Genomic DNA, 27,275 nt, shown 5'->3' with positions numbered 1-27,275 from the left:
AACGGCAAGGTCACAGGTTTGATCCTTGAATGGGGCAGCTGTATATTCTTGCATTGCAGGGGGCTGGACTAGATGATCGCCAGGGTTCCTTCCAACTCAACAATTCTGTGATTCTGTGTGTGATTCTGTGATTCTACTATCTCCTTTGTTTGCACGTAGGGGCTGATGCTCAAAGATACACTACCTCAGATGCCCTGTTTGTTTGTTTACTTTAACTATTAATCTCCAGTAGATTTAAATTATTTTTTTACCAGCCTGCCCACCTGCTTTAGAAACTGTTTTGAGTGGCCATAATTCTGTTCTGGGCCAGAAATTCTGTAAGCTACTTATGCATTCTGAAATGATCCTCTTCCACCAGGAACCTGTGCAAAGCATTGCTCAGAGTCCTCTCTCCTTAATCTTGTTGGATTTTCTTTTTTTAAAAAATGAATCTGTAATGTTTTTATATAGTGCTTCTATCCCTGGCTGCCATCCCTTCAGGGATCATCACCAAAGTAGCTTATGATAGGATATAAACTCCAAACTATGCTATTGTTTATTTGGAGTGGACATGCTTAAATATTTCCCCTTCTTGCCATGTGACTTGGAGAGTCTGTAGTGAACCTTGCATTCAGTTCCCCCCGCTCTGTGTATATTTTTAATTCAATTTTTCTCCCTCTGAAACGCCCGATTGCTTTCTAATTCAGCATATGTTGAGAGGAGCCCAATATCCATCTCTGCGTTTTACAGCTTGGTCTCTTCTCTAATACATCGAACCTTTGCATCTGCAAGCCGGAGGTCAAAAAGACAAGTTGAAAGCATTTCAGTTTGCACATAAGGGTGTTTCCTGTTTATGTTCCTTGAAACCTCTGTCGGGGTTAGTAGGAGAGATTAGTATGTCTGCCATGTCACTTTAAAATACAGTAGGTGTCTGTTTTTGAGAGAAGATGCTTTGTGGAATTTCCCCCCCTTGATTGCCCCCCCCAAAACGGTGTCCTGGTTTCCTGATTTTAGTTTCAGAATAAGCTGTAGGGTTGCGGAAGTTACATTCAACTGAAATAGGCACACAGGGAATAAAAAGGCCAGTCTAATAACAGAATCATAGAATTGTAGAGTTGGAAGGGATAAAAAGAGTCATCTAGCCCAACCCTAGATGACTCTTTTTGTCCCTTCCAACTCTACAATTCTATGATTCTGTTATTAGACTGGCCTTTGGCCTGATCCTCCAGGGCCCATCACTGCAGATGGTGACAGCAGCCATGAAATTAAAAGACGCCTGCTTCTTGGGAGAAAAGCAATGACAAACCTAGACAGCATCTTAAAAAGCAGAGACATCACCTTGCCAACAAAGGTCCGTATAGTTAAGAAGAAGAAGAAGAAGAAGAAGAAGAAGAAGAAGAAGAGAAGAGTTTGGGTTTGATATCCCGCCTTTCACTCCCTTTCAGGAGTCTCAAAGCGGCTAACATTCTCCTTTCCCTTCCTCCCCCACAACAAACACTCTGTGAGGTGAGTGGGGCTGAGAGACTTCAAAGAAGTGTGACTGGCCCAAGGTCACCCAGCAGCTGCAGAGGAGCGGAGGAGCGGAGACGCGAACCCGGTTCCCCAGATTACGAGACTACCACTCTTAACCACTACACCACACTGGCTCTCCCATAAAGCTATGGTTTTCCCAGTAGTGATGTATGGAAGTGAGAGCTGGACCATAAAGAAGGCTGATTGCCAAAGAATTGATGCTTTTGAATTATGGTGCTGGAGGAGACTCTTGAGAGTCCCATGGACTGCAAGAAGATCAAACCTCTCCATTCTGAAGGAAATCAGCCCTGAGTGCTCACTGGAAGGACAGATCCTGAAGCTGAGGCTCCAGTACTTTGGCCACCTCATGAGAAGAGAAGACTCCCTGGAAAAGACCCTGACGTTGGGAAAGATGGAGGGCGCAAGGAGAAGGGGACGACAGAGGGCGAGATGGTTGGATAGTGTTCGCGAAGCTACCAGCATGAGTTTGACCAAACTGCGGGGGGCAAAACAAAAGCCCAACCCTGGAATCTTTCACCTAACATGGGGTTCAAACCCACAACCCTGAAATTGAGAGTTTCATGTTCTACCAATTGAGCTATCCCAGCTGTGGGAAGTAAATACTCTCTTTTGTCTGCCCTGAAGCTTCCAACATTTGGCTTCATTGGATGACCATAAGTTTTACTAATTTTCTAATATTTCCGAGGTTCATTTTGTAAACTGCTTTGGGGTGCTACAATTAAATAACACTACGAGACATGGAAAAACTTCTTCTGAGCCATTCTGTCCTAGCTGTTTCCTCCACACTGTACATAATTTTATATGATTTATCATGACCCTCCTTACCTTCCCCCACTCCCCAAACTACAGTGGTACCTCAGGTTACATACGCTTCAGGTTACAGACTCCGCTAACCCAGAAATAGTACCGCGGGTCAGAACTTTGCTTTAGGATGAGAATAGAAATCGTGTGGCAGCACTGGGAGGCCCAATTAGCTAAAGTGGTACCTCAGGTTAAGAACAGTTTCAGGTTAAGAACGGACCTCCAGAATGAATTAAGTTTTTAGCCCGAGGTAGCACCGTACAGAGTATTCCAAGCATAGTCACACCTTAGATTTATATAACAGCGTTGTGATATTGGCAGTCTTATGTTCAGTTCCCAATGATACCTCACACAGAATTCACCTCTTTTCACAGCTGCTGAACACTGGCTGATACTTTCCACAACTCTTTCTTACTCATTCACTGCCAATTCAGACCTGTTGTGCATGCGAAGTTTTGTTTTGTTTTATTTTTTGTTTAGCCTAAACAAAACCTTTACTTTTCCTTCTGCAATTCACTCTCAGAAGCCAGCTGTATCAAATTTCTACCTATGTGAATTTTTTTTGGCTGCTTGGTTTGTTTGTCTCTGTATCTCAGAAGTTGGGTGACATTGGAATGTGACGCAGCTGCAGTCCATAATTCACTTATTCCAGAAGATGCTTAGAACTGCAGCCTCAGTAGGGTGGTGCAACCCAGATGTGACCTTCAGTGAGGGATAGCTCAGTTGGTGGAGCATGAGATTCTTAATCTCAGAATCGTGGGTTCGAGCCCTGCATTGGGCAAAAGATTCCTGCATTGCAGAGGGTTGGACTAGATGACCCTAGAGGTTCCTGCCAACTCTACAATTCTATGATTCTAGAGCAGGCATAGGCAACCTAACCTAAGGCCTGGGGGCCAATCCCCTTCTAAATCCGGCCCGCGGACAGTCCGGGAATCAGCATGTTTTTACATGTTTTTACATGTTTTTACATGAGTAGAATGTGTCCTTTTATTAAAAATGCATATCTGGGTTATTTGTGGGGCCTGCCTGGTGTTTTTACATGAATAGAATGAATTCCTATATATATTCTGGCCCCCCACAAGGTCTGAGGGACAGTGCAAAAGTTTGCTGACCCCTGTTCTAGGGTCAACTCCGCATGCTGCGATTATTGTGGGAAACACCAAACCGGTATGTAATACAGTGGTACCTCGGGTTAAGTACTTAATTCGTTCCGGAGGTCCGTTCTTAACCTGAAACCATTCTTAACCTGAAGTACCACTTTAGCTAATGGGACCTCCCGCTGCCGCCGTACCACCGCCGCATGATTTCTGTTCTCATCCTGAAGCAAAGTTCTTAACCCGAGGTAATATTTCTGGCTTAGCGGAGTCTGTAACCTGAAGTGTATGTAACCCGAGGTACCACTGTATATAGATGCAATGTGTGCATTGTTTTAAAAACCCCATTTACACTTGCTTGGTAACACTGTCCAATCCAGTTCTCACAGATATGTGCATGTGCTTGTTTTATGTCCCTGATCAAATGTGTAAGGCTGGCATTTCCTGCAGCAATTATAATGCAGTGGACCTGCCCTTGCGAATGGGATTTTCCTGGGATTGCCAATTGTTTGTTTACATTTTCAGTACAATGGTCAAATGTGGCACCATTGAAACCAATGAGGCTGTTTTGTAGCATTACAGCTTTAGAAATTTCTGGGGGAAAGCACATAGTTAAACGTGATTCAACAGCAGAAGGCTTTATAGCTCCATTTGTGTGAAGTCTATAATCATTTCAGTAGGGCCAAGCGAATGTGCTTTTGATAGCAGCCTTGGAAGTACAGTTGGCCTGCAAGTTGCCTCCTGCTATGGAGCTCAGACAGACAGCATTTCTCAGGGAACTACAGGGTAGGTATGGATTCTATACCTTTGCTTCAAAGGAAGCAATCAAGTTCATCGTTGTGATGCAATAAAAGGAGATTGCATGTGTAATTTCAGAGCCTTTGTCTATTATCTTTGAGAATTCTTGGAGAACAGGTGAGGTCCTTACAGATTGGAGGTGGGAAAATGTTGTCCCCATTTTCAAAAAGGGGGAGAAAAGGAAGACCCAGGTAACTACCGACAGGTGAGCTTGGAGTCGATACCAGAGAAGGCCCTAGAACAGATTGGTCTGTGAGCATTTAGAGAAGGATGCTGCGATTACTAAGACCCAGCATGGGTTTCTCAAAAATAAGTCATGCCAGACCAATGTGATTTCTTTTTTTGATGGAATTACAAACTTGGTGGATGAGGGAAATGCTGTGGACATAGTGTATCTTGATTTTAGTAAGGCTTTTGACAAAGTCCCCTATGGCATTCTCGCGAGGAAGCTGGTAAAATGTGGGTAGAATGAGGTTACTGTTAGGTAGATTTGTAGCTGGTTGACTGACCAAACCCAAAGAGTACTCATTAATGGTTCCTCGTCATTCTAGAAAAAAGTGGCAAGTCGGGTGCTGTAGGGTTCTGTCCTGGGCCAGTTGTTGTTCAACGTCTTTATAAATGACGTGGATGAAGGAATTGAGGGGATGCTCATCAAGTTTGCTGGTGACACCAAACTGGGAGGGGTAGCTAATGCTGTAGAAGACAGAATCAGAATTCAAAATGACCGTGACAGATTGGAGAAATGGGCACAAGCTAACAAAATGAATTTCAGTAGGGACAAATGTAAGGTTCTGCACTTAGGCAGGAAGAACCAGATACACAAATGTAGGATGGGGGACACCTGACTTGATAGCAGTACATGTGAAAAGGATCTAGGGGTCTTGGTGGACCACAAGCTTAACATGTGTCACAATTCAGCAGCAAAAAAAGCTAATACTATTCCAGGCTGCATCAACGGAAGTATGGTGTCCAGATCAAGGGAAGTAGCAGTACCACTCTATTTTGCCTTGGTCAGACCACAATTGGAGTACTGTGACCAATTCTGGGCACTACAATTTAAGAAGGATGTTGACAAGCTGGAACTTGCGCAGAGGGGCGCTTGGAGGAGCTGGGTATGGTTAGCCTGGAAAAGAGGAGACTGAGAGCATATATGATAAAGGTAAAGGTAAAGGGACCCCTGACCATTAGGTCCAGTCATGACCGACTCTGGGGTTGCGGCACTCATCTCGCTTTATTGGCCAAGGGAGCCGGCGTACAGCTTCTGGGTCATGGGGCCAGCATGACTAAGCCGCTTCTGGTGAAGCAGAGCAGCGCACGGAAACGCCGTTTACCTTCCTGCTGGAGCGGTACCTATTTATCTACTTGCACTTTGACATGCTTTCGAACTGCTAGGTTGTCAGGAGCAGGGACCGAGCAACGGGAGCTCACCCCATTGCGGGATTCGAACCCCTGACCTTCTGATCAGCAAGTCCTAGGCTCTGTGGCTTAACCCACAGCGCCACCCGCGTCCCTTGCAGATATGATAGCCATCTTCAAATATCTTAAGGGCTGTCACATAGAGGAGCACGCTTGTTTTCTCCTGCTCTGGATGCCAGTACTCAAACCAATGGCTTCAAGTTGCAAGAAATGAGATTCCGACTAAACATTCGGAAAAACTGGTGGATGCTCAAGGGTGCTGAGAGTCATTATGATACCGCTGTTCCCTCACAGAGCCACAACTCCCAGAGTGGCTTGCCAATCAGTCCCTCTTCCCTGGCCACTCTAAGAATTGCAGCTTTGTGAGGGGAGTGGCGCCCCCCTAGCAACTCTCAGCACCCTTGGCTAACCACAACACCCAAAAAATATTTTGAGGAAGGCAGTGTTTTAAATGTAGGGTGTGTTTCCTTTGCAGCACAATTCTGGGGTGGCAAGTTACTATAGAAGTTGTGTTACTGCTCTCTTCCTAATTGCCTCTGAGCATCTTTTTGTGTTCAGCCTGCAATTCGGATGAAAGAGTAGCTCTCTTCACTGAAACGTGTAGTTTTAAATGCCAGGATATAAAGAGTGTCTTCTGCTTAACTACACAGTAAGGGCTAATTTTGCACAGGGTGTTCCAACTATTTTGAACTCTTTGGCCCGAGGCTTCCTTGTCAGTGGGTTAAGCCTAGTTATCTCCATCCCCCCCCCCTTTTCGTTTTGCTGAATCCCAGGAGTGAACGTAGGGTTCAAGAGTTGTTGGGTCCTGGCCGTGCGTAAACATCAGTTTTGCTTTGTATGTGTGCTTAAGAGGAACCAACTGCTTTTTGCAGTCCTGAACGTCATGTGAGCGATCTGAGCTGCACGATCAAAGAAAGCTAATCAGCGGCTGTGTGTCACTGACTTCTTAAGGATCGATGGAATTTGCTGCAGAATGTGTTTCATTTCCTTTAAAGCAAAAGGCTCACCCCCCCTTCTTCATCCTTTCCCCCCCCTTTTTAACCAAATATGCAGATGGCTCTCTAATTCTGTTGTCGTCCTCTGCCTCCTTTCCCCGTTCTTGCAAAACACAAATTGCTCTCCACCCAAGTGTAGAAAATCTTGCCAGGAAAAGGGGTGAGCGACGCTTCTCTTTCCCATGACCCTCGCTTTAGCTGCTTCTCTTGTTGTTCCAAGGGCTCATTACTCGACATGCCTAGATAACCACTCTTAATTCCATATGTGCTCTGTCTTATCCACCCTCCGCTTTCCAAAATGCTAGGCAGTAAATTCAGCCCAACCTTAGCTACATTGCTTTTCCCCTTAGACTGCCACTATTTTTGCCTAACTCGCTACATACAGGATGAGTGTCTTAAGCGATTCCAGTGCTGATTTGTGGGAGCGCCTTCGATTTATGTACCCTTTTAATTTATTTGTTACGTTTATATCTCACCTTTCCCTCAAGGCAGTCTGCACGGTCCTCCTCATTTCAGTATTACCTCCACAGCTGTCCTGTGAGGTGGGCTAAGAGTTGATGACTTGCCCAAATCTGCGTGGCCTGGTTCAGGTGTAACGCTCTTTGTTTTATTCATTAAACTGTGATTTATCAGATTTAAGAAGAAGTGTCATGACTGCCTGCCTGCACCTTCGTCCCCTCCCTTTGTGCATGCTTTAATTCAACATTTGTTTAAACCACAGTTTCCTGGTTCAGATGCAATGGGAAACTGTGGTTTATAATTTCCATTAACAAACCAGAATCTAATTCTGGTTTTGTATGTAAGGGTTCATCCACAGATTCCTAGTTCTGGTAATTACAGTGGAACCTTGGTTCCCAAACTTAATCCGTTCCGGGAGTCCATTTGACTCCCAAAATGGTTCAGGAACCAAGGTGCAGCTTCCTGCAGCCAATCGGAAGCCTCGGAAGCCACACTGGACGTTCAACTTTCAAAGAACGTTCAAAAACCGGAACACTTACTTCTGGCTTTTGATCGTTCAGGAACCGGAACGTTTGGCTCCCAAGGCGTTCGGGAGCCGAGGTTCCACTGAATAGCAATGTGGAATCTGCATGCAATAAATGTGTTCCACAAAAACAAACTTGTTTCCGCTTGTCGCTTTCATTTTACTTTGTCTTAGGAACAAGCTTTGGCACAGAAATGTGTAAACCAGCTTTTAGAGACACATATTCAAATGGCCAAGTTTTTTTTACCGTGTTATTTCTGTGTATCTTATGGTAGGCACTTTTGAGCCTTTTATAGGGAGAAGCAGGTATACATTGAACAAACAAGTCCTAATGAAAATAAGAATTCCTGTCTGTGGGACATGACTTACTGCACTGGACTGTTCCAAGGATTAATGAGGAGATGAAAAATTGTACGCTGCTGTTTTTGTGGCCAGGATCCAAAAAAACCAGCACGGCTACTTTCGTGCTCTCAAGGCAGGCTCTGGGATTGTGTTTCACAAACTTCAGCCCCTTTCTGCCTTGCATGGTAAACAACTTCTGCATCTTGAAAACGGCTGTAAAAGAGACTCAACATGTGGTGATGGGAATGGTTTGTGGGATTGGATTGCCTGTTCTTCCAAAGGCCAAGAAATAAGGATAAAAATCCCACTGGGTGTGTGCAAATTCCTGGGTGTGCACTTTGGATCCCGGCCTTTAACCTGTAGAGCAACTTTTTAAACCCAGAAAACACCCATGAATTTCCAGTTGCACCTGAGCTCGGAGACCATGCTCGATGCAGGCTATAATAACTTGAGTGCTTGTGGTACCCTTTAATGCCTAGCAAATGTGTTGTTGCGCAAGCTTCTTCATCCCACAAGACAGATGTATTTGTCTATAAGGCAGCCTGGGGCTCTCATTTATGTTTGCTGCTTCAGATGAGCACAGCTGCTGTTCTTGAAGAGATCACAGTACAGTCTTTGCAGGCGTGAATATCAGTTTTTCTTAGTGTCCCCCCCCCCCTGTGGAGGCTGGTGTCTTTAACGGTTCGTTAAAACCAGCTTTTTTATGAGGATGTGGTCTGAGGAGAGTTCTGAGGGCCAAATAGTGGGAACCGGAGGGCCACATATGGCCCCAAGCCTAAGATTCCCCACCTCTGTTTTTGATAGACTCTAAATATACAGCTCATTGGGCATACCAAGGAGCTTGCAGAAGTTTGGTTAAGATGATATAATCCGTTCTCTGTTATTTTCTTTAAAGATTCATCTGGGAATATGATAGCCTCACCTAACAAGGAAGGCTGGTTGCAGCAGCCATGTTTCATTCTAAAATATATGTACGATTGCAAGCTGCTTCTGTCTAGTGAGTTGAGTTTGCAGTTCATTGGGGAGCAGCGAACTGTGAATGGCGCCAGGTATTTGGAAAGGTTAGGTCTGAAACACTGCGGAGTTCTGGTTTGTCTAGGCTGGAAGCGTTCCCTCATGGCAATAGCCTATAGAAATCCAAAGGTCAAGCAAGTCCACTGCTGATTGGTGTACCATAAACTGAAGTCCCTGGAAGAAAAAGGAGTGAGGAAAGGAGCTGAACCAGGAAGAAGAAGTTTCTTGGATTTGGACATGCCACCGATTTGAGTGAAAGAACTGGAGTCTCGCTTCTTGACGGTTTTGCAGTCAAAGTAAAAGAAAAGGCTTGTATGCTGAAGGCTCAACCTAGCGCTGTCATACGGGTCTGTCTCAAGGTACCTCGGCCAAAAAACGTTGAGCGTTAGCTCAAGGGGAGGTCAAGCAGCTGTCAAGTGCTTCTCATCAGTTAATGGTTTCAGTTGTTTCATAGAGTTAAAGTCCTGCTCAATTTTGGGGTGTGGATGAAAGTGTGCCGTTAGCAATCTTGGACTTGATCCTTGGAGTCGAGTTTGTTTAAGGGAAATTGCATGAGCTGGCCCTACAGAGCACTTCCCAGGAAGACCTGAATCGTACATACATGTACAATGCTCTGTGACGTGCAGCTGAATCTGTAAAATGCCTCCATTGAAGTGTTGGGCACGTTTGGATGTTACACTGAACTAGGCTCTAGACCAGGCATCCCCAAACTCAGCCCTCCAGATGTTTTGGGACTACAGTTCCCATCATCCCTGACCACTGGTCTTGTTAGCTAGGGATGATGGGAGTTGTAGTCCCAAAATGTCTGGAGGGCCGAGTTTGCTGCTTTAATTATGGGTTGATTGAAATCATGTTTCAATATAGGGGTAATCAATATGATGTGTTCCAGATGTTGCCCCAGTATGATGCGCTCCAGATGGAAGTCCCATCTGCTCCAGCTCTAGCCATGATGGTGATGATGGGACTTGTATTCCAGCAACACCTGGAAGTCAACACATGGGCTACCTCTGATTTTAGCATGGCGTAAAAAACAGGCATTTTGGGCTGATGCCTGTGCATTGGTTGAAAGCTCTGTCTACAGTGGCATGATAGAGGTCTGATGAGACATGCCATCCTTTGGTATCGCTGTTGCTGAGCGGTGGCTGTGCATGTAAAACATTTCACCAGAGAAGCTGCCACACCAGCGGAATCCTCTCGGGAAAGTAGTGGCATGTTTCCGTCAAAGCTCAGAAGCATATTTTCCAACATGTTTCTTGCTCAGAATATGCCGGTGCCTTTATATGAACTCATTTACTGAAGCAAAGTTCAGGGTGTGCGTCCTCTCTGCCTATGCACACACAAAGCCTGGGTCATAGCCTCTGTCAGTGGCTGCTTATGACGAAGATGACAGATGCCCTTATTTAATTTGAAAATTTGATTCATAAACCACTTGCTCAAAACTGATAACCTCCAAGCGGTGTACAGATTTGGTAGTTTGCGTGTCAAGGTCCTCCAGGACACCCCCAAATAAAGACACAGTTCACACAACATCTTTGTTAGTTTTTGGCATAATTTTGGCCACAACTTTATTGAAATACAGTACGTGAGTGGTTGCTTAGGCATTGGTTAATGACTATCTGTTCCCACATTGAGGTAGGAACGGAACTGACAACCGCAAGCCTGTGGAAGTCAGTAAGGGTAAACATTTTTGGGGAGAGAATAGAGCTGGGCGCCAGGCTCTCACCTCTCCCCAAATGCTCCCAGGGGCTCTTGCATGGCCCTAGCCCCTTGACAGGGGTTCGGACAAGAGCATGGCAAGCCCCTGGATTCCTTTACCTGAATACCCTTGCAGCAGCACTGGAGGGGCAGGCACAGCCAACCACATCCCCTCCACCAACCAAAACTAACCAATGCCTAACCACAACCTTAGAAGTTGTGACTATTTGCTACGCAGTAGGCAAAAAACCAAATGGCACCAGCCAATCAGCCAAATGGTAAAAATTCCTACCAGGCCCCTGCCCCAAAAGCAGACGACCCCATGACAGGCATAGCAAGGTTAGCACGAAGAATCCCTAAATATAGGGAGGGTGGGAGGGTGATTCAGTGCGCGCAGTGAAAAGAGGAAGCTCAACACTGCGCACAGGGAATAACATTAAATTCTCCCCAGCAACAATTGGAGGTGCCCTATCAAATTCGTGACCATCCATCCATATTAACCCGCCCAGCAACAGGGGATGTCATAGTTGCTCCCACTGCAACACACGCTCTCCATGAAGGAGAACCCGCTATATAAAATGTGACTGAATTAGGTGCTCGCCTGAACCTTTTCAGACTCCATCTGCCTGCTTGTGTCTTTCCTGTCAGCAGTCAGTTTGAGCTGCCGCGATGTATTGCTGGTCTGAAACTGCGATCTGAACTCCGTGCCAGTTTATCATGAATGACCTTATATTGGGAGCATGTGACTCCCCTGTCAAATTGGACCAAACTGGAAAAGAAAATGAAAGGCAAATGTGATCTTAAAAACCCTTCACAAATTATGGGGCCTGGATAACTGAAGGACCATGTTCTCTTCCTATAAAAATCTACCCATCTACTCAGAACTTTGGGACACAAGAATAGGGGTGATGTCAATATCCCCAGAAATATGCCTCCTTGGCTCTTCAAGGCTCTTTAAGGCCTTCTTCTCAGTGGTTAGAATTTATTTTTTCAGGGAAGCTTTTGGGTCGTGAATGGTTGCCCCCTCACAGGATTTTAACTTACCAGACAGCTGTGATGCGATTATTTTTAATGACTATTGTACTTTTAAATCCTTTTATTCTTTTATTTTATTTTTTTGCACTACTGCTGTATGTGTGTGTTTCAAGATTTCTTCAATATACTGTTCATTGCCTTGAGCTCAAGCTGAAATCTAAAACTCCATAGCTAAAGTCCGATTCGCCACATCAAAGAACTTTGGAAATCTTGACTCCTTTGCCTTGCATCAGCTGCACATTTTTAAATCTTACGGTCACCACCATGTGCCTATTTTTAATGTGGTAGGCCAATGGAGACTGAAAATGCTTTTTTTAATAAATAAAAAAAGTCGTAGTATGCAAAGCTATTATGCAAATTTCTGTTTGGTTCGTTTGCATTGGAGGAAAGTTGAAATCATGGCAGCAATAAGCCAGATATCAGTGTGCACGAACCAGTAATGTACATAGTAAAAAATGGAAATTGTTAAATCAGCCTTTGCCAACCTGGTGCTCTTACAGAAGCTGTGGACTACAACTCCCATCTGCGCCAGCCCAGCCATTGTAGTCCAAAAAATCTGGAGAAGACCAGGTTGGTGGAAGGCTGAGTTAGATGATCCACAGGTTGTATTTCAGGTCTTGAAAGAGAGAGAGTGGAGCAGTAGAGGATCACTTTTTCACTGCTCTTTTATTGAGCGACTTCAAATGTACGGAAGATGAGGAATAGTGGGACTCTTGTTTATAAACCTTCCTGTCTCCCACCTCCAGTCCACTTCTTTCTATTAGGAACAGTTCTGGCTTGCATTCCTAACTTGAGGAGAGAAATCAAGCTCCAAACGGCATCACGTGGCTCATTATTATTCTGTTGCTTGCAAGCTGACACACGACGGAAATGCAAAGCATTGAGCAGATATGTGAGGGAGCATTCACTGACGAGGACAACAAATGCTCTGTCAAAAAGGCCTTTTTGCCTTTACATTTTTTTGGCAGGACGTGCTCTGCTCTGCGACAGCGTGGGTTTTCCCCTTTGACTGGCTGACGTCTCTTGCAAACAACCAGCAAACAGTCACTGTCTTTATCAGGGTAGCAGAGGGGTTTGCAGAGGCTGCTTGTGTCTAGTTTTCACCGCCAGAGACCCTGTTTTTATACTGACCTGTAAAAGGCATTATTACAGGTGGGAAGTTTTTAATGTGTGACATTTTAATGTATTTTTAATCTTTGTTGGAAGCTGCCCAGAGTGGCTGGGAAGACCCGGTCAGATCGCTGGGGTACAAATAATAAATTATTATTATTATTATTATTATTATTATTAGAGTTGTGTTTGGGGGGGTGACACATTATGTGGGGTGATGAACTACCTTGGCTGACTGCAAGCCTCAGGTTTCCCACCGTGGTTTAAAATATAGCCTCTTTTCGATTCATCATAAGGGATTTCAGAGTGGTGATAGAAGAGATAGATAGATAGATAGATAGATAGATAGATAGATAGATAGATAGATGATATAGAGTTTGTAAGAATGCTCAAGCTTGCCAGCTCAGGCACAGGTTTTTGCTGAGGTGGTAAGCTGGACCATAGAGCTGCCATTTGCAAACTGATGTCCTCCTAAGGTAAAGGTAAAGGGACCCCTGACCGTCCAGTTGCAAATGACTCTGGGGTTGCAGCGCTCATCTCGCTTTACAGGCCGAGGGAGCCGGCATTTGTCCGCAGACAGCTTCCAGGTCATGTGGCCAGCATGACTAAGCTGCTTCTGGCAAACCAGAGCAATGCACGGAAACACCGTTTACCTTCCCGCCGGAGCGGTACCTATTTATTTACTTGCACTTTGATGTGCTTTTGAACTGCTAGGCTGGCAGGAGCAGGGACTGAGCAACAGGAGCTCACCCTGTTGTGGGGATTCGAACCGAACCGTCCCAGGCTCTATGGTTTAGACCACAGCGCTACCCTAGTTTTGGACTCTCACATCTGTCCACAGGGAAAAGGCTTTGCACAGAGGGGCTGCTGCTGGCTCCATAGTTTCTGTCTCTGCACTGTTAAAGGACTGTTAGTCTAAGCCAGTGGGTTTTGTTTACAGAGTCCCCCCGCCCAGCTCTTTCTCTCTCTGATTTATTGCTGTTTCTGTCTTACCTGCATCATGCATGTAATGCATTCTACCAGTACCCCATTGAACAATCATGCCTTCCATCAAAGAAGCTTGGGAGCTGTAGTTTGTTAAGGGTGCTAAAAGAGTTGTTAGGGGGCCTCTATGCTCTTCACAGAACTACAATTCCCAGAGAGTTTCCTGGGAAGGATTGCTAAAGCACTTGGGGAATTGGGCTCTCCAAATAACCTTCAGCACCCTTAAAAAAACAATAGTTCCCAGGATTCTTTGGGGGGAAACAGTGATTGCTAAAATGGTATAATACTGCTTTGAATGTCTTGCATTGGCCGCTAATGTGTTTTTGTGCATTTTTTTACTTCACTACTACTACTTTTAAAATATATTTATGCACGTTTGGGGGTTTTTCTCTAGCAGTTGAGAGGAGTGGGGTGTTTGTGAAAAGGGGGAAATACCCCGGCCGGTTTAAAATCAGGGTTGTACAAGGCGAGGCTACCTGAGGTGAAACAGAATAGGATGGGTGGCAGTAAAGACTTCAGAGTCCCCTTGTGTGCTCCTCTAATCCAGGCACCCCCAAACTCGGCCCTCCAGATGTTTTGGGACTACAATTCCCATCATCCCTGACCTCTGGTCCTGTTAGCTAGGCATGATGGGAGTTGTAGTCCCAAAGCATCTGGAGGGCCGAGTTTGGGGATGCCTGCTCTAATCGTTGGGCCCCATTGGATATGCCCGGTAATATTAACTTACAAAATATTTATTTATTCCTATTTTAAAGCCATTTTAATTCTTCCAGGCTTCACTAAAAATAATCACTTTACCAGCTGGCGTGTTTACAATCTTAGCTGTGGAAAAGGAAAAGCGGGGGTTAGAAAAGGGAGATGTCCCACAGTGGCAGGAATGAAATTGGCTGTATCGGACATGGCAGCTGTTGAGGGCCCCATACATGTCAGCAGGGCGCACTTGTTCCTTCAGCGTATTTTCGATTATTGATCTGGGTTCCTGGCTGTTGATTGTTCTGGTAGCTTCAAGTTCCAAGTTTTATTTCCTACCTAGCAGGGCTATTTTGTTGGTGGCAGCGCCTGCCCTGTGGAACGCCCTCCCATCAGATGTCAAGGAAATAAACAACTATCTGATTTTAGAAAACACCTGAAGGCAGCTCTGTTTAGGGAGGTTTTTAATGTTTGATGTTTTATTGTGCTTTTAATATTCTATTGGGAGCCGTCCAGGGTGGCTGGGGAAACCCAGCCAGTTGGGTGGGGTATAAAGAAATGATTATTAGAGAGGGAGGAGACCCCGAGATTCAAAGCACAAACACCTCATGCTAGTTGGCAGTCTTGTCCTCCTTTATTTATAAAGTACATTTCCCCCCCACTCTCTTCTATACTGTGAAAGTGTGCCAGAACAACTGCTAAGTGGAGAACTCAAATGTTTTGTACAATACAACTGCCAAAGCTGCAAACTGAAGGGAAAGGGGTCTTATCCCTTGCCCCTCAGATTATTTTCCCACCAAAGAATCACCGCTTCACATTGTTTCCTGTTGCCTCTGTTCTTTTTCTTACCAAGCCTTTAAACTTTTTTTTTTATAAAAAAGGCTATTTCTCTCGCTTTGTTTTTAGTTTGTTTTTTTTATTAGACAACTTGAGTACCCCATGAAAGAAAAACAGGACGGATGATTAAACCTGCAAGCAGTCTTGTATGTGGTATTGCTCAGAAATGATAACACCACTGTAAAAACCTGGTGAAGTTTTCAAAAGTTCAGACTGCCATTTTGATTCATCCAGTTTTATCAAAATTGTAACAAAGGCCCATATAGTTAAAGCTATGGTTTTCCCAGTAGTTATGTATGGAAGTGAAAGCTGGACCATAGAGAAGGCCGATCGCCGAAGAATTGATGCTTTTGAATTATGCTGCTGGAGGAGACTCTTGAGAGTCCCATGGACTGCAGGAAGATCAAACCGATCCATTCTGAAGGAAATCAGCCCTGAGTGCTCACTGGAAGGACAGATCCTGAAGCTGAGACTCCAGTACTTTGGCCACCTCATGAGAAGAGAAGACTCCCTGGAAAAGACCCTGATGTTGGGAAAGATGGAGGGCACAAGGAGAAGGGGACGACAGAGGACGAGATGGTTGGATAGTGTTCTCGAAGCTACCAGCATGAGTTTGACCAAACTGTGGGAGGCAGTGGAAGACAGGAGTGCCTGGCGTGCTCTGGTCCATGGGGACAAGAAGAGTCGGACACGACTAAACAACAAAATCAAAATTGTAGAATTGGAAGGGACCACGAGGGTCATCTCTTGCAGCCCCTGCAGTGCAGGAGTCCTTTGCCCAATGTGGGGCTCGAACCCACAACCCTGAGTCTTCAGAGCCCTATTGCTCTACCATCTGAGTTGATGTGGGAAAGCGATTCTCTGAAAGCAGGATGTTTTCGAAAACCACTGCTTTAAAAGCGATCGTTAGCGAGCGATGTGTTTTCTCATAGTGCCTTCATCTCGCTCAGCATTTTGCGTAACAAATGGGTTTGGTGTTTTACAACCACGATAACATTTCCTTTTATAAAAACCCTCCCTGTGCCATATGTTTCTGACTCGACACATCAAGCTGTGTGTGGTTTGACGCATAATCCCCAAAGCAGAGGGTGTTTCCATGCAATTGCTGGTTTTATAATGCTTGGGCTTTTATAGGAGAAGCACACAGCATTACATTTATTTATTTCATAAAATTTATATACTGCTCGACTGTAGGGAAAAAACCTCAGTGCAGTTTAGGTAAAGGTAAAGGGACCCCTGACCGTTAGGTCCAGTCGTGGATGACTCTGGGGTTGTGGCGCTCATCTCGCTTTATTGGCCAAGGGAGCCGGCGTACAGCTTCCGGGTCATGTGGTCTTCCGGGTCATGTGACTAAGCAACTTCTGGCAAACCAGAGCAGCACACAGAAATGCCGTTTACCTTCCCGCCGGAGGGGTACCTATTTATCTAGTTGGCAGAACAGTGCAGTTTAGCAGTGGTTTAATATAGTAGATTGTATTCAGAATGGTCACAGGATCAGTGGTGGGTTGTTGTTGTTTTGTGTGTGTGTAGGGACATGGGTGGTGCTGTGGTGTAAACCACTGAATCTAGGGCTTGCTGATTGGAGTGAGCTCCCATTGTTCGATCCCAGCTCCTGCCCACCTAGCAGTTCGAAAGCGCATCAAAGTGCAAGTAGATAAATAGGTACCGCTCCGGCGGGAAGGTAAACGGTGTTTCCGTGCACTGCTCTGGTTCGCCAGAAGCGGCTTAGTCATGCTGACCACATGACCTGAAAGCTATCTGCGGACAAACGCTGGCTCCCTCGGCCTACAGAACAAGATGAGTGCCGCAACCCCAGAGTCGTCCGCGACTGGACTTAACGGTCAGGGGTTCCTTTACCTTTTAGGGCCTTTTCAGATGTACTGTTTGTCAGACTATAGCTGCTGCTTCCTTTCCAGGTTTTCCTGCATGCTTCCACATAGAATCCTAGAATTGTAGAGTTGGAAGGCAGTGGCGTAGCGTGGGTTGTCAGCACCCGGGGCAAGGCAAGTAATTTGCGCCCCCTAACCCGTGGATTTGCGCCCCCTAACTCGTGGATTTGCGCCCCCTAACCCCCAGATGTTGTGCCCGGTGCGGCCGGCCCCCCTGCATCTCCCACGCTACGCCACTGTTGGAAGGTACACCGAGGGTCATCTAGTCCAGCCCCGCTTCAGTGTAGGAATCTTAACTGAAGCTATCCATGACAGACAGCTATCTGACCTCTGCTTGAAGACTTCCAAAGATCACACCATTACTATTCAGGAATGCTGCAGACATGAAAACACTTTCTCTTCTCTCACAAAAAAATCCAGCAATTGTGAAAGACTCAGAATAGTTCCGAATCTTTATATTTATTGTATGTGCAAGGAAATGTGTGTGCCGTTTCCCATATTCTGTGAGGCATTTTTGGTATATATTTTGAGCAACTGTCATTTCATGAGCCGTTTTTGGCAGGGTTTTTTATTATTATTTATTTATTAAATTTGTGTACCGTCCTTCATCTTAAGATCTCGGGGCAGTGCGCAGCATAAAAGTACAAAAGTTATCCCTAGCTCAGACCAAAACAGTTAAATCAAGATGTTCATGATATCTGTTCTCTTCCATGAAATCTCAAGGGTGAAAATCTCGAGTGTGGCTACAACCACAGTTCTCAATCTGAACACATCCTGTCGTTAGTGTGGATGGGGGAAAGTGTGATATCTTTCCCCAGAATGGTGGCATTTGACCAGTGGGGAGAACAGTCTAGTCCAGTTTGCTTCCAAAAACAAAACAGCAGCTGTAGCACTACATCTGAAATTGGGATATATTTAAATGGGAATCTTAAGAAGCTTGGTCTGTAGATGTATTTAAAACGCCTTATGAAGGGGCACTTGGGGGATGTAAACCAGGACTGCAGCTTCCAGACATCCAGTTTAAAAACACACCCACACACCCCTGCAACAACTGTGTTCCGTGGATCGGATGTTTGGCCTATCAGCCCGCTATTTAGTTGCTGAATTTTGGAACGGGGTGCAGCCATTCCCAAACTATACATAGGAGTGTTATTCAAGCACTTGTTTTGTTCTGTTTAATGAGGTCATTTCATCTTGCGCCCATGGCTAGTTCCCCTCTGTGCCTGCTTCTTGCTGGGTGCGGCCCGTCATTTATTTCTCCCTCCGCGTTGACATGTGCCTCCGTACCCCCTCTGATAAACGCAGAAGCAACGAAAAAGGGGACATTTCCATTCAGCTGTAAAGAGTGAATGTCCATTTCACTGAAGTGCCTCAGACTTTACAAATATTGCAGTGGCGTTTCTGTTCACCCTGACCTCTCCTGTTGAGGCCAAAGCTTAAAATCTTCATGTGCATTTATTTACTTAAGATATTTCTAGCCTCCACTCTTTGTTAGGAAAAGGAATCCCAGAGCAGGTTACAAATGCAATGATAAAGCTATCAGATAATGAAACCATAAAACGTGTGTAGCAGTTACAACTGATAATCCTAACAACAAACCTAAGAGGCACACTCGCCCTAAGACCTGAGTAAATAAGGAGGTCTTTTTATCTGGTGCGGAAAAGTCTCTTTAGACTTGGCACCAACCATACTAGTGGGGTAGGAGTGCTGAAAATCATGTCAATATATTTCACAGCTGGCAACCCGTGAGCCCTTTTGGTTTCAGATAGTACATGGGTAGAAATGTCTAAAATGTCCAGGGCAGAAATTTTCATGGCCTTCCAGTGCTATGGTGGCTCATCTACCAGAAGTAATGTATTTTGCATTAACTACGGAAGAATATACAGTCGTACCTCAGAAGTCGAACGGAAGCCATTCCGGAAGTCCGTTCGACTTCCAAAACGTTTGCAAACCAAGGCGTGGCTTCCGATTGGCTTCAGGAAGCGCCTGCAGCCAATTGGAAGCCACAGAAGCTGCGTCAGATGTTTGGGTTCCAAAGAACATTCGCAAACCGGAACACTCATTTCCGGGTTTGCGGTGTTTGGGAGCCAAAACGTTCGACACGCAAGGTGTTTGGAATCCAAGGTACATCTGATTCAGACCAAGGTTGCTTGCAGGTGTGTGGTAGTCTCAGTGATTTCTGGATGAAATAGATTATCTTCATCTTTTCTGGTATGGCTACTCGCCTCGTTTCTGCCTTGGTCTGTTAGGGCAGTCTCTCACAGGAACTGAGTACAGTGGTGCCTCGAGTTACAGATTCTTCAGGTTACAGATGCTTCAGATTACAGACTCCACTAACCCAGAAATAGTACCTCGGGTTAAGAACTTTGCTTCAGGATGAGAACAGAAATAGTGCGGCGGTGGCGTGGTGGCACCTAGAGTCCCCATTAGCTAAAGCGGTACCTCAGGTTAAGAACGGTTTCAGGTTAAGAACGGACCTCCGGAATGAATTAAGTTCTTAACCTGAGGTACCACTGTAGGTGAAATGTCCCTGTTGCTTCTTCTGGATCTCTCAGTTTTGAGGCAAGTGCGGTGGGTTTTAGCTGCACAGTCGAACTACTGTAGCCTCGCCCCTCCCTGCCTGCTCCTTGTCTGCCCTGTGTATTTGTTCCGGAGGATTGGGGGAAACCCCAGAATAGATTTAGGAGTTGTACAGGGAGAGGAGAAAGTGGAGAAGTTCCCTGTGCAGCTAAAACCCCTTGTGCTAGCAGAACTGTTTAGATGGATACCTCCCGGAAAGAAGAATTAAGGGTAATGGTACTTGCCAAAAGCGTCTACTCTTCACACTTGTGCAGCAGAACCTCTGCTGTCTCCTCTCATATGTGCAGCTGTCAAACGAGAATGATGCATTGCTTCTGTAGATGTTTTCTGCATATCTAGGAATAAGAAGCATCCAGTGAGTCTGCGGGACATTCGCCGAGAGTGCATTTAACTCCACGTGTTTTGTAATAAAGAACACACATTACGTAAAATATTAGAGGCAGCGCAGCAGTTCAATATATCGAGAAGACTGCCAGATGAGCTTCTGTTTTGAATAACTGCAATTCAGTTTCCAGTGTGTTCTCCAGGATTTGCAAAAGCAGGGCTGCAGAGAATACAGTGTATCAATAGAAAACAATGGGATGTAGAGTGTGTTGCAGTAGTCCAAGCGGGAGATAACCAGAGCATGCACCACTCTGGCAAGACAGTCTGCGGGCAGGTAGGGTCTCAGTCTGCGTACCAGATGGAGCTGGTAGACAGCTGCCCTGGACACAGAATTGACCTGCGCCTCCATGGACAGCTGTGAGTCCACAATGACCCCAGGCTGCGCACCTGGTCCTTCAGGGGCACAGTTACCCCATTCAGGACCAGGGAGTCCTCCACACCTGCCCGCCTCCTGTCCCCCAAAAACAGTACTTCTGTCTTGTCAGGATTCAACCTCAATCTGTTAGCCGCCATCGATCCATCCTCCAAAGTGTACTGTTTCCTATTTATCTGTGGTGGTGTGTGTATGGTTTCTGTTTTTATTTTCTTAAATGTTTACATCAAACAAGGTTATAATGTGATCCTTCTTGTCTGCCCTGAGTGTCTTCAGATGCACCCTATAATTGGATTTGCAATCTTTAGACCTGCATTGGAGTGGTCCGTAGTAATTTTAGGGCTTGCCATGCATTCCAGTCCTTTTCCTTCGATGGGTCCCCAAGCAGATAGAGACTAGCCTATAAAGTATCAGATTCACCAGATGCATTTTTTCCCCAGCAAGTTTGGCAACACCTTGAATCAAGTATACCAGGATACAGGAGAGAATACATGCATACACAAACACACATACACACACACACACACACACACACATATACACACACATATACACACAAACAAACATATATATACATATATATATTTACAGTAAGTGTATTCCAAATATGTATTTCTGTGCAATGTACACTCTGATCATTTTCGATCCTTTTCTTTTACAGATCTATCCATAGCAGTACAAAAGTTTTCCCAGTCGCTTCAAGATTTTCAGTTTGAGTGCATAGGAGATGCTGAGACGGATGATGAAATTAGTATTGGTGAGTGTTCTGCACTGCTTCTGCTCTCCTTACTAAGATTTTAATCCTACGCAAAGTAGAACTTGTTAGAATTACAAGACCAGTGTTCTCTTGGCAATTCTGTTCGGAAGCCAGGAATAGGCAGGATGATGGGTTTCCAGTCCTCCTAATGCAAAATATTATAATTGCAAGATTGCATAGGTTGTGCAAGACAATAATTATAAGGATTCTCATTGGAATACTTTTAGGATTGGGTCTCGGCTGGGAGAGCCAGCTACAGAGTTTGACTGTCCTATCTAGCATGGGTACCACCTGCTCTCCTTTCTGCCCTCTGCATAAATATGCTATCTACATGAATTGCAGTTTTGGACTCGCTTCAAATTTATAGCGTCACGCTATGTTTCTCCCATTCTTAGCTAATATCAACAATCACTTAATCCTTTTTATAGCTGCTATTCTGCGTCACTGTTTCTAAATCAGTTGGACAATGTATGCAGAAGCTGTGTAATGTGTTCTTTCATGTGAACAGGATCACCCACTGTTCAAATCAGGGATCACCAGTTTTTATGCTGTGGATATCCAAGGATTTGTGTGAGTTCAAGCTTCTCCAAGGCTGCAGTGGCGTAAGATTCATGGCTCATCCTCTTAGCTTGACTTTTAATCAATGAGATATTGAAATGTAGCCTGAAACTTTTTGGGGTTTAAAAAATATCTGTTTGCATGTGGTTAATCTGACAGAGAGAGAGAGAGAGAGAGAGAGAGAGAGAGAGAGAGAGAGATATGCTACAGCTGAAGAAAGGCCGACATTTGAATAAGAACAGGGGACCCCCACCTATGGGGAGAGATGGCTAGAGAGGGATGACAGATGTGAAGAAATGAAATCCATGTAAAAATCCCATATATTTTTGGATGTTATCTGTGTTATCTGTGGGGTGGTATGATATGGCCATATTAATCCTTCCCAGGTGGACATTAGATTGAAAATGCAATACATCACTCCCCCTATTGCTAATGACTGCAATTCCTTCATCTTCCAAAATGACACTTGCAATCTTTCAGCCGCAGATGATAGATGGCGAAGATGCAAGCATCTTAGCTGTTGAAGATGCATTATCATGAAGTGAGCTTTCATCTCTGAAACTGGATGAGAAATATAAATTGGCAGGGAATGGGTGACATTTAGATCAATTCTATGTCAAGTGCCTGGTGGGTTTTTTTAAAATAAAAATTCAGTGGAACTAAAATGAGAGTGTGTTCACTTAGACTGTGCTACGAAGTTCAGGTGCTGCTTTTGGGATTCCCATAGACATCTGGGTGGCCACTGGGAACAGGATTAATAGTAGTAGCAGTAGTAGTTATTGTTGTTGTTATTTTATATGCTGTCCATCTGACTACATATTTTGGCCATTAACTCTTTCTTTTTTTTGTTTGTTTGGCACATAAAAAGTATAGCTGGCAATATTCGTCTATAGGGGGGAACCCCAACCACTTCAAATTCCACAGTTGGTTAATACCTTTTATTAGGACCAACCAAAATGCCACAGGAGTTTGGCAAACCTTCTGAGTTCTCTGGAACTCTTGATCAGGCAAGATGTTACACAAAGGCACGAGGAATGAGCGGGATGAGGAAAAGAAGAGGGGAAATGCAGTAAAAAGTTAGGCAGCCATGAATTTCATTTGTAGATTCAGTTCCAAGATGGCGACCTCTTGGGCCATGCAGCCAGGATTCTGGTACGAAGAAGCAGCGCCGGGGGTATGTGACAAACGAAAGGCTGACTTTGTAACCCAGTTCTGCCCCAACCTTAAATAAAAAACACATTTCTGCAGTTGGCAGAGCTGCTTGGCTTCAACTGACTTTATTAACTTAGGGTCACATTCAGACTATACATTTCAAGCTCTTTAAAAGCCACCACTCCCCTCAAAGAATACCGGGAACTGTAGTTTGTGTAGGATTCTGAGAATTAGATCCCTCACAGAACTGCAAGTCCAAGATTCTTTGGGGAAAGCCATGACTGTTGAAAGTATTTAAGTGTTTAGTATGGTTTACTTTTATATGCCTGTTGTCTTTGTCCATGGAGTTTTCTTGGCAGGGATACTGGAGTGGCTTGCCGGTTCCTCCTCCAGGTGGATCACGTTTGGTCTAAACTCTCCACTATGATCTGTCCATTTTGGGTGCCCTGCTTGGCATAGTTCATAGCTTCTCTGAGTTATTCAAGCCCCTTCACCACGGCAAGGCAGTGATCCATGAAGGGGATTTTGAATTATGGTGCTGGAAGAGACTCTTGAGAGTCCTATGGACTGTAAGAAGATCAAACCTATCCATTCTTAAGGAAATCAGCCCTGAGTGCTCACTGGAAGGACAGATCCTGAAGCTGAGACTCCAATACTTTGGACACCTCATGAGAAGAGAAGACTCCCTGCAAAAGACCCTGATGTTGGGAAAGATGGAGGGCACAAGGAGAAGGGGAAGACAGAGGATGAGATGGTTGGATAGTGTTCTCTAAGCTACCAGCATGAGTTTGACCAAACTGCGGGAGGCAATGGAAGACAGGAGGGCCTGGCGTACTCTGGTCCATGGGGTCACAAAGTGTCGGACACGACTAAACGACTAAACAACAACAACAACAACAACATGGTTTACTTCTGCTCCCTGCCTAACATGTGTGTTTTACAAAAGTTCTCCAGGCACACTTATTCCTTCTGTATCCCAGCTGTAAAGCCCCATTTGCACTGGCTTATTTATCACTGTTCTTTGGGGGAAAGGAACAGCATCCTGTGGGAAGCATTCTCAAGACAGGGACATTCTCAGATTTCCCTCTCTTTCCTGAAAGGCGACGTACAATGCCTGCATTGCAATGTCTCTTCCCTTACTCCCACTCTTCTTAAGGCTTAACTTCACAGGGTTCCCCAATAAATGCACTTGTATCATCCAGATCGAAGAGTTGAGCAAAATTTGGGCATGAGTGGATCATAGTAGTTCGTTGGAATCAAGGTTCATAAATCAAGTCAAGTAAGAATTGAATCTGCAAGTTCCGGTCTTGACAGTAGAACTTTTCCTTTTCCTTTGGGGAAGGGCTGCAGCTCAGGGGCAGACGTTGCATGCAGAACGCCCCTCCCTGGTGCAACCCCCAGAATCTGCAGGTACGATTGGGAGAGACCCCAGTCCAAAACACTAGAGAACCACTGCCTGTCAGTATAGATAAAAAACCAAGCTTGATGGACTAATGACATAGCATAAGGCAGCTTCCGATGTTCAAATGGAAGCAAGGTCTCTCTTATCACAAAAGGGCGAGCGACTTAGGTGGCACTAATGTGTGCAAATATTTGCCAGTATGTAAACTCACAGCTATTTAAGTCATATAACGGCTCCTGTCTTTGTCCTTCGTGCTTGCACAAATATTCCTCAGGGTTACTAGCCAGAGGAAATATCTTGTTCCTTTCTCCTCTCTTTTCCCCACCTCTCCCTAAGAGCGAAGGTAGGTGTACTTTTAGCGCATGGCGGAAGTGGCTACAATAGCTTGTTGGGTTTTGAGCACCTTTAAGTATGTTAGAGCTAATAGATTAAAAAACCTCTCCTCTTGGGTAATGTGCATTTTTGCCTGTCCGTAATGCATCCTTGAAGTGTGCTAAGGACTCTTGCCTTCCCTAGATGGAGGGCAGAGTGCGGCCTTTGTCCACGTGGGTGGAAAAAAGATCTCTCAACCCTCACTTAAAAGTTGAGGAAAGATTCGTTTCATTAATGGAAACAAAACAAAATGGTAAACTATTTTTGAAGTTTGTGTCTGGAGTGCGGAAGTAGAGGGTAGATTTGAAGAGTATTACAGCTGCAGTGGTGGCAATTTTGATAGTCACAGGAGGACTGCAGTGGAAGGTTAGCTGAGTAGGAATGGGTTTAGGAGATTATTAGTTCACCCCAAACTTCAGATCGTTGTGAAATGATTTCCACCAATCCTCAGGCACTTGTGTTTATTAATCCTGGGTGAAACAGGATTGAAAACCTACCACGATACTTACCTAGTTCTCTTAGCCCAGTAAGGCTGCGACAAAGCCGTTTCATAGAGTTCCCGGATGTTCTCACCTCCCAAAAGTAATATCAAAAGCCTTAAGCTGTAAATTACAAGGTGTTGAATAGCTTACCTAAAAAACCCACAGCCACCTACGGTTCACAGAGAAGGGAGAATGTGTCTTCCTGGTTGGGCTGCATAATGAAGCAGAATTCCTCCTCTGTGATGTGGTGGAGGAAATTAGTAAGGGATCACTGAGCGTTAGCGGTCACGGAATCAGATCGTTTTTGATCTGCCGTCATCAGCAGAAGCGTAGATTGCTGGCTCATGATTAACTGTGGTCGATGACTCCTTGGCCTTGGGGGTTTGTCTGTGTTGTCCTCTAGGCTACATGTGTTTCGCTGAATGTTAATAGATAACATGATTTGTTTTGGGAACCCATTAGGTCATGCACTGGTAGCTTCCCACCCCCTCAGGTGTGCATGGGAAATGCATGGTGAGGGAGGGGAAGGATCTCATGCTTTTCCAAAGTCACAGAATGACTCCCTCCTCCCCATCCCTCCCCTTGACAAGCTGAAGACCTTGGAGAAGGAGAAGAAGAAGAGTTTGGATTTGATATCCCGCTTTATCACTACCCAAAGGAGTCTCAAAGCAGCTAACATTCTCCTTTCCCTTCCTCCCCACAACAAACACTCTGTGAGGTGAGTGGGGCTGAGAGACTTCAGAGAAGTGTGACTGGCCCAAGGTCACCCAGCAGCTGCATGTGGAGGAGCGGGGAAGCGAACCCGGTTCACCGGATTACAAGTCTACCGCTCTTAACCACTGCACCACACTGGCTCTCATGGAGTGTGTTCATGCTTTCTTTCAATTTATGGTAGAAGACCATGTGGCTTAACTGGAAGGGTAATAATATTAAGAATAATAAATTTTCTTTATACCCCGCCCTCCCCAGCCAGAGCTGGGCTCAGGGTGCCTAACACCAGTAAAATTACAGTAAAAACATAATGGGGCGGGGAACTAATTTAAAATACAGGTTAAAATGCAATTTAAAATGCAGCCTCATTTTAAAAGTAGCCCATAGATCAAAACCATAAGGGGAGGGAAACACAAGGGTCAGACTGAGTCCAAACCAAAGGCTAGGGGGAACAGCTCTGTCTTGCAGGCCCTGCGGAAAGATGTCAAGTCCCACAGGGCCCTAGTCTCTTGTGACAGAGCGTTCCACCAAGTCGGGGCCAGTACTGAAAAGGCCCTGGCCCTAGTTGAGACCAATCTAACCACCTTGCGACTTGGGACCTCCAAAATGTTGTCATTTGTGGACCTTAAGGTCCTCTGCAGGACGTCCCAGGAGAGGCGGTCCCGTAGGTATGTGGGTCCTAGGCCGTTAGAAACATTTTGGCAGAGAGTTTGTAGGACAGGCATTGTCTATCCCTAAGTGTGTGGGGGGTGCACATGAGTGACCCCAAAACTTTCAAGTCTAGGAGCATGGGGCCCTTACTCTTGCCCCTGTTGTCTGATTTGAGTGAAATACTTGAAATAAAGGTGTCCTTCTCAATATTTTGTACATCACAATATTTGACTGAATTCAGCTGACTAGTTCACTGCTGCTTGGGACTGATCTATTGACCAGACTCCCAAACCTTCATTTCTGCCAACTTTCCAGCTAGTAAGTTTGCTTAGTGTGAAGACTTTGGCTGTGGGAAAATATGTTGAAAATTCTTCAGGTCCCCCCCCCCCCCGAGTTCAAGAATATTTTGGGCAGGTGTTTTTGAAAGCAAGAAGCTATTTAACGAGACACAAGTTTTGCTTTGTTTTTCAAAACCCTTCCGCTGCTTTTTATTGCTTCACCCACACGCAGCCACCCACATGTAAAGATTATACAGCTGCAGTTATTGAGATGTCAGGTGTGTTTTCTCCTCATTAAAAAATGTGCATATGCCTTACGGACTCCAAGTGGATAGCAGAAATTGTTTCTCCATTCTGTGTGCTTTTCGTGCTAAGAGGTAT

The 27,275-nt window shown here is 45.0% G+C and overlaps 1 protein-coding gene across 1 annotated transcript in view; it reads left to right on the top strand.

Annotated features, from left to right (window-relative positions):
• Positions 1 to 27,275, top strand: part of ARHGAP42 (Rho GTPase activating protein 42) — a 182,869-nt gene that overhangs the window by 13,685 nt on the left and 141,909 nt on the right. The window contains exon 2 of the mRNA XM_081197641.1: positions 21,193 to 21,288. Coding sequence (XP_081053767.1) covers positions 21,193 to 21,288 — 96 coding nt within the window. The remainder of the gene's footprint in view (positions 1 to 21,192; positions 21,289 to 27,275) is intronic.

This window comes from Podarcis bocagei (assembly GCF_964188305.1).
Source record: "Podarcis bocagei genome assembly, chromosome: 6".
NCBI lineage: Eukaryota > Metazoa > Chordata > Lepidosauria > Squamata > Lacertidae > Podarcis > Podarcis bocagei.
Note: the sequence above shows the minus strand (reverse complement) of the source record. Positions and strands in the feature narration are given on the sequence as shown.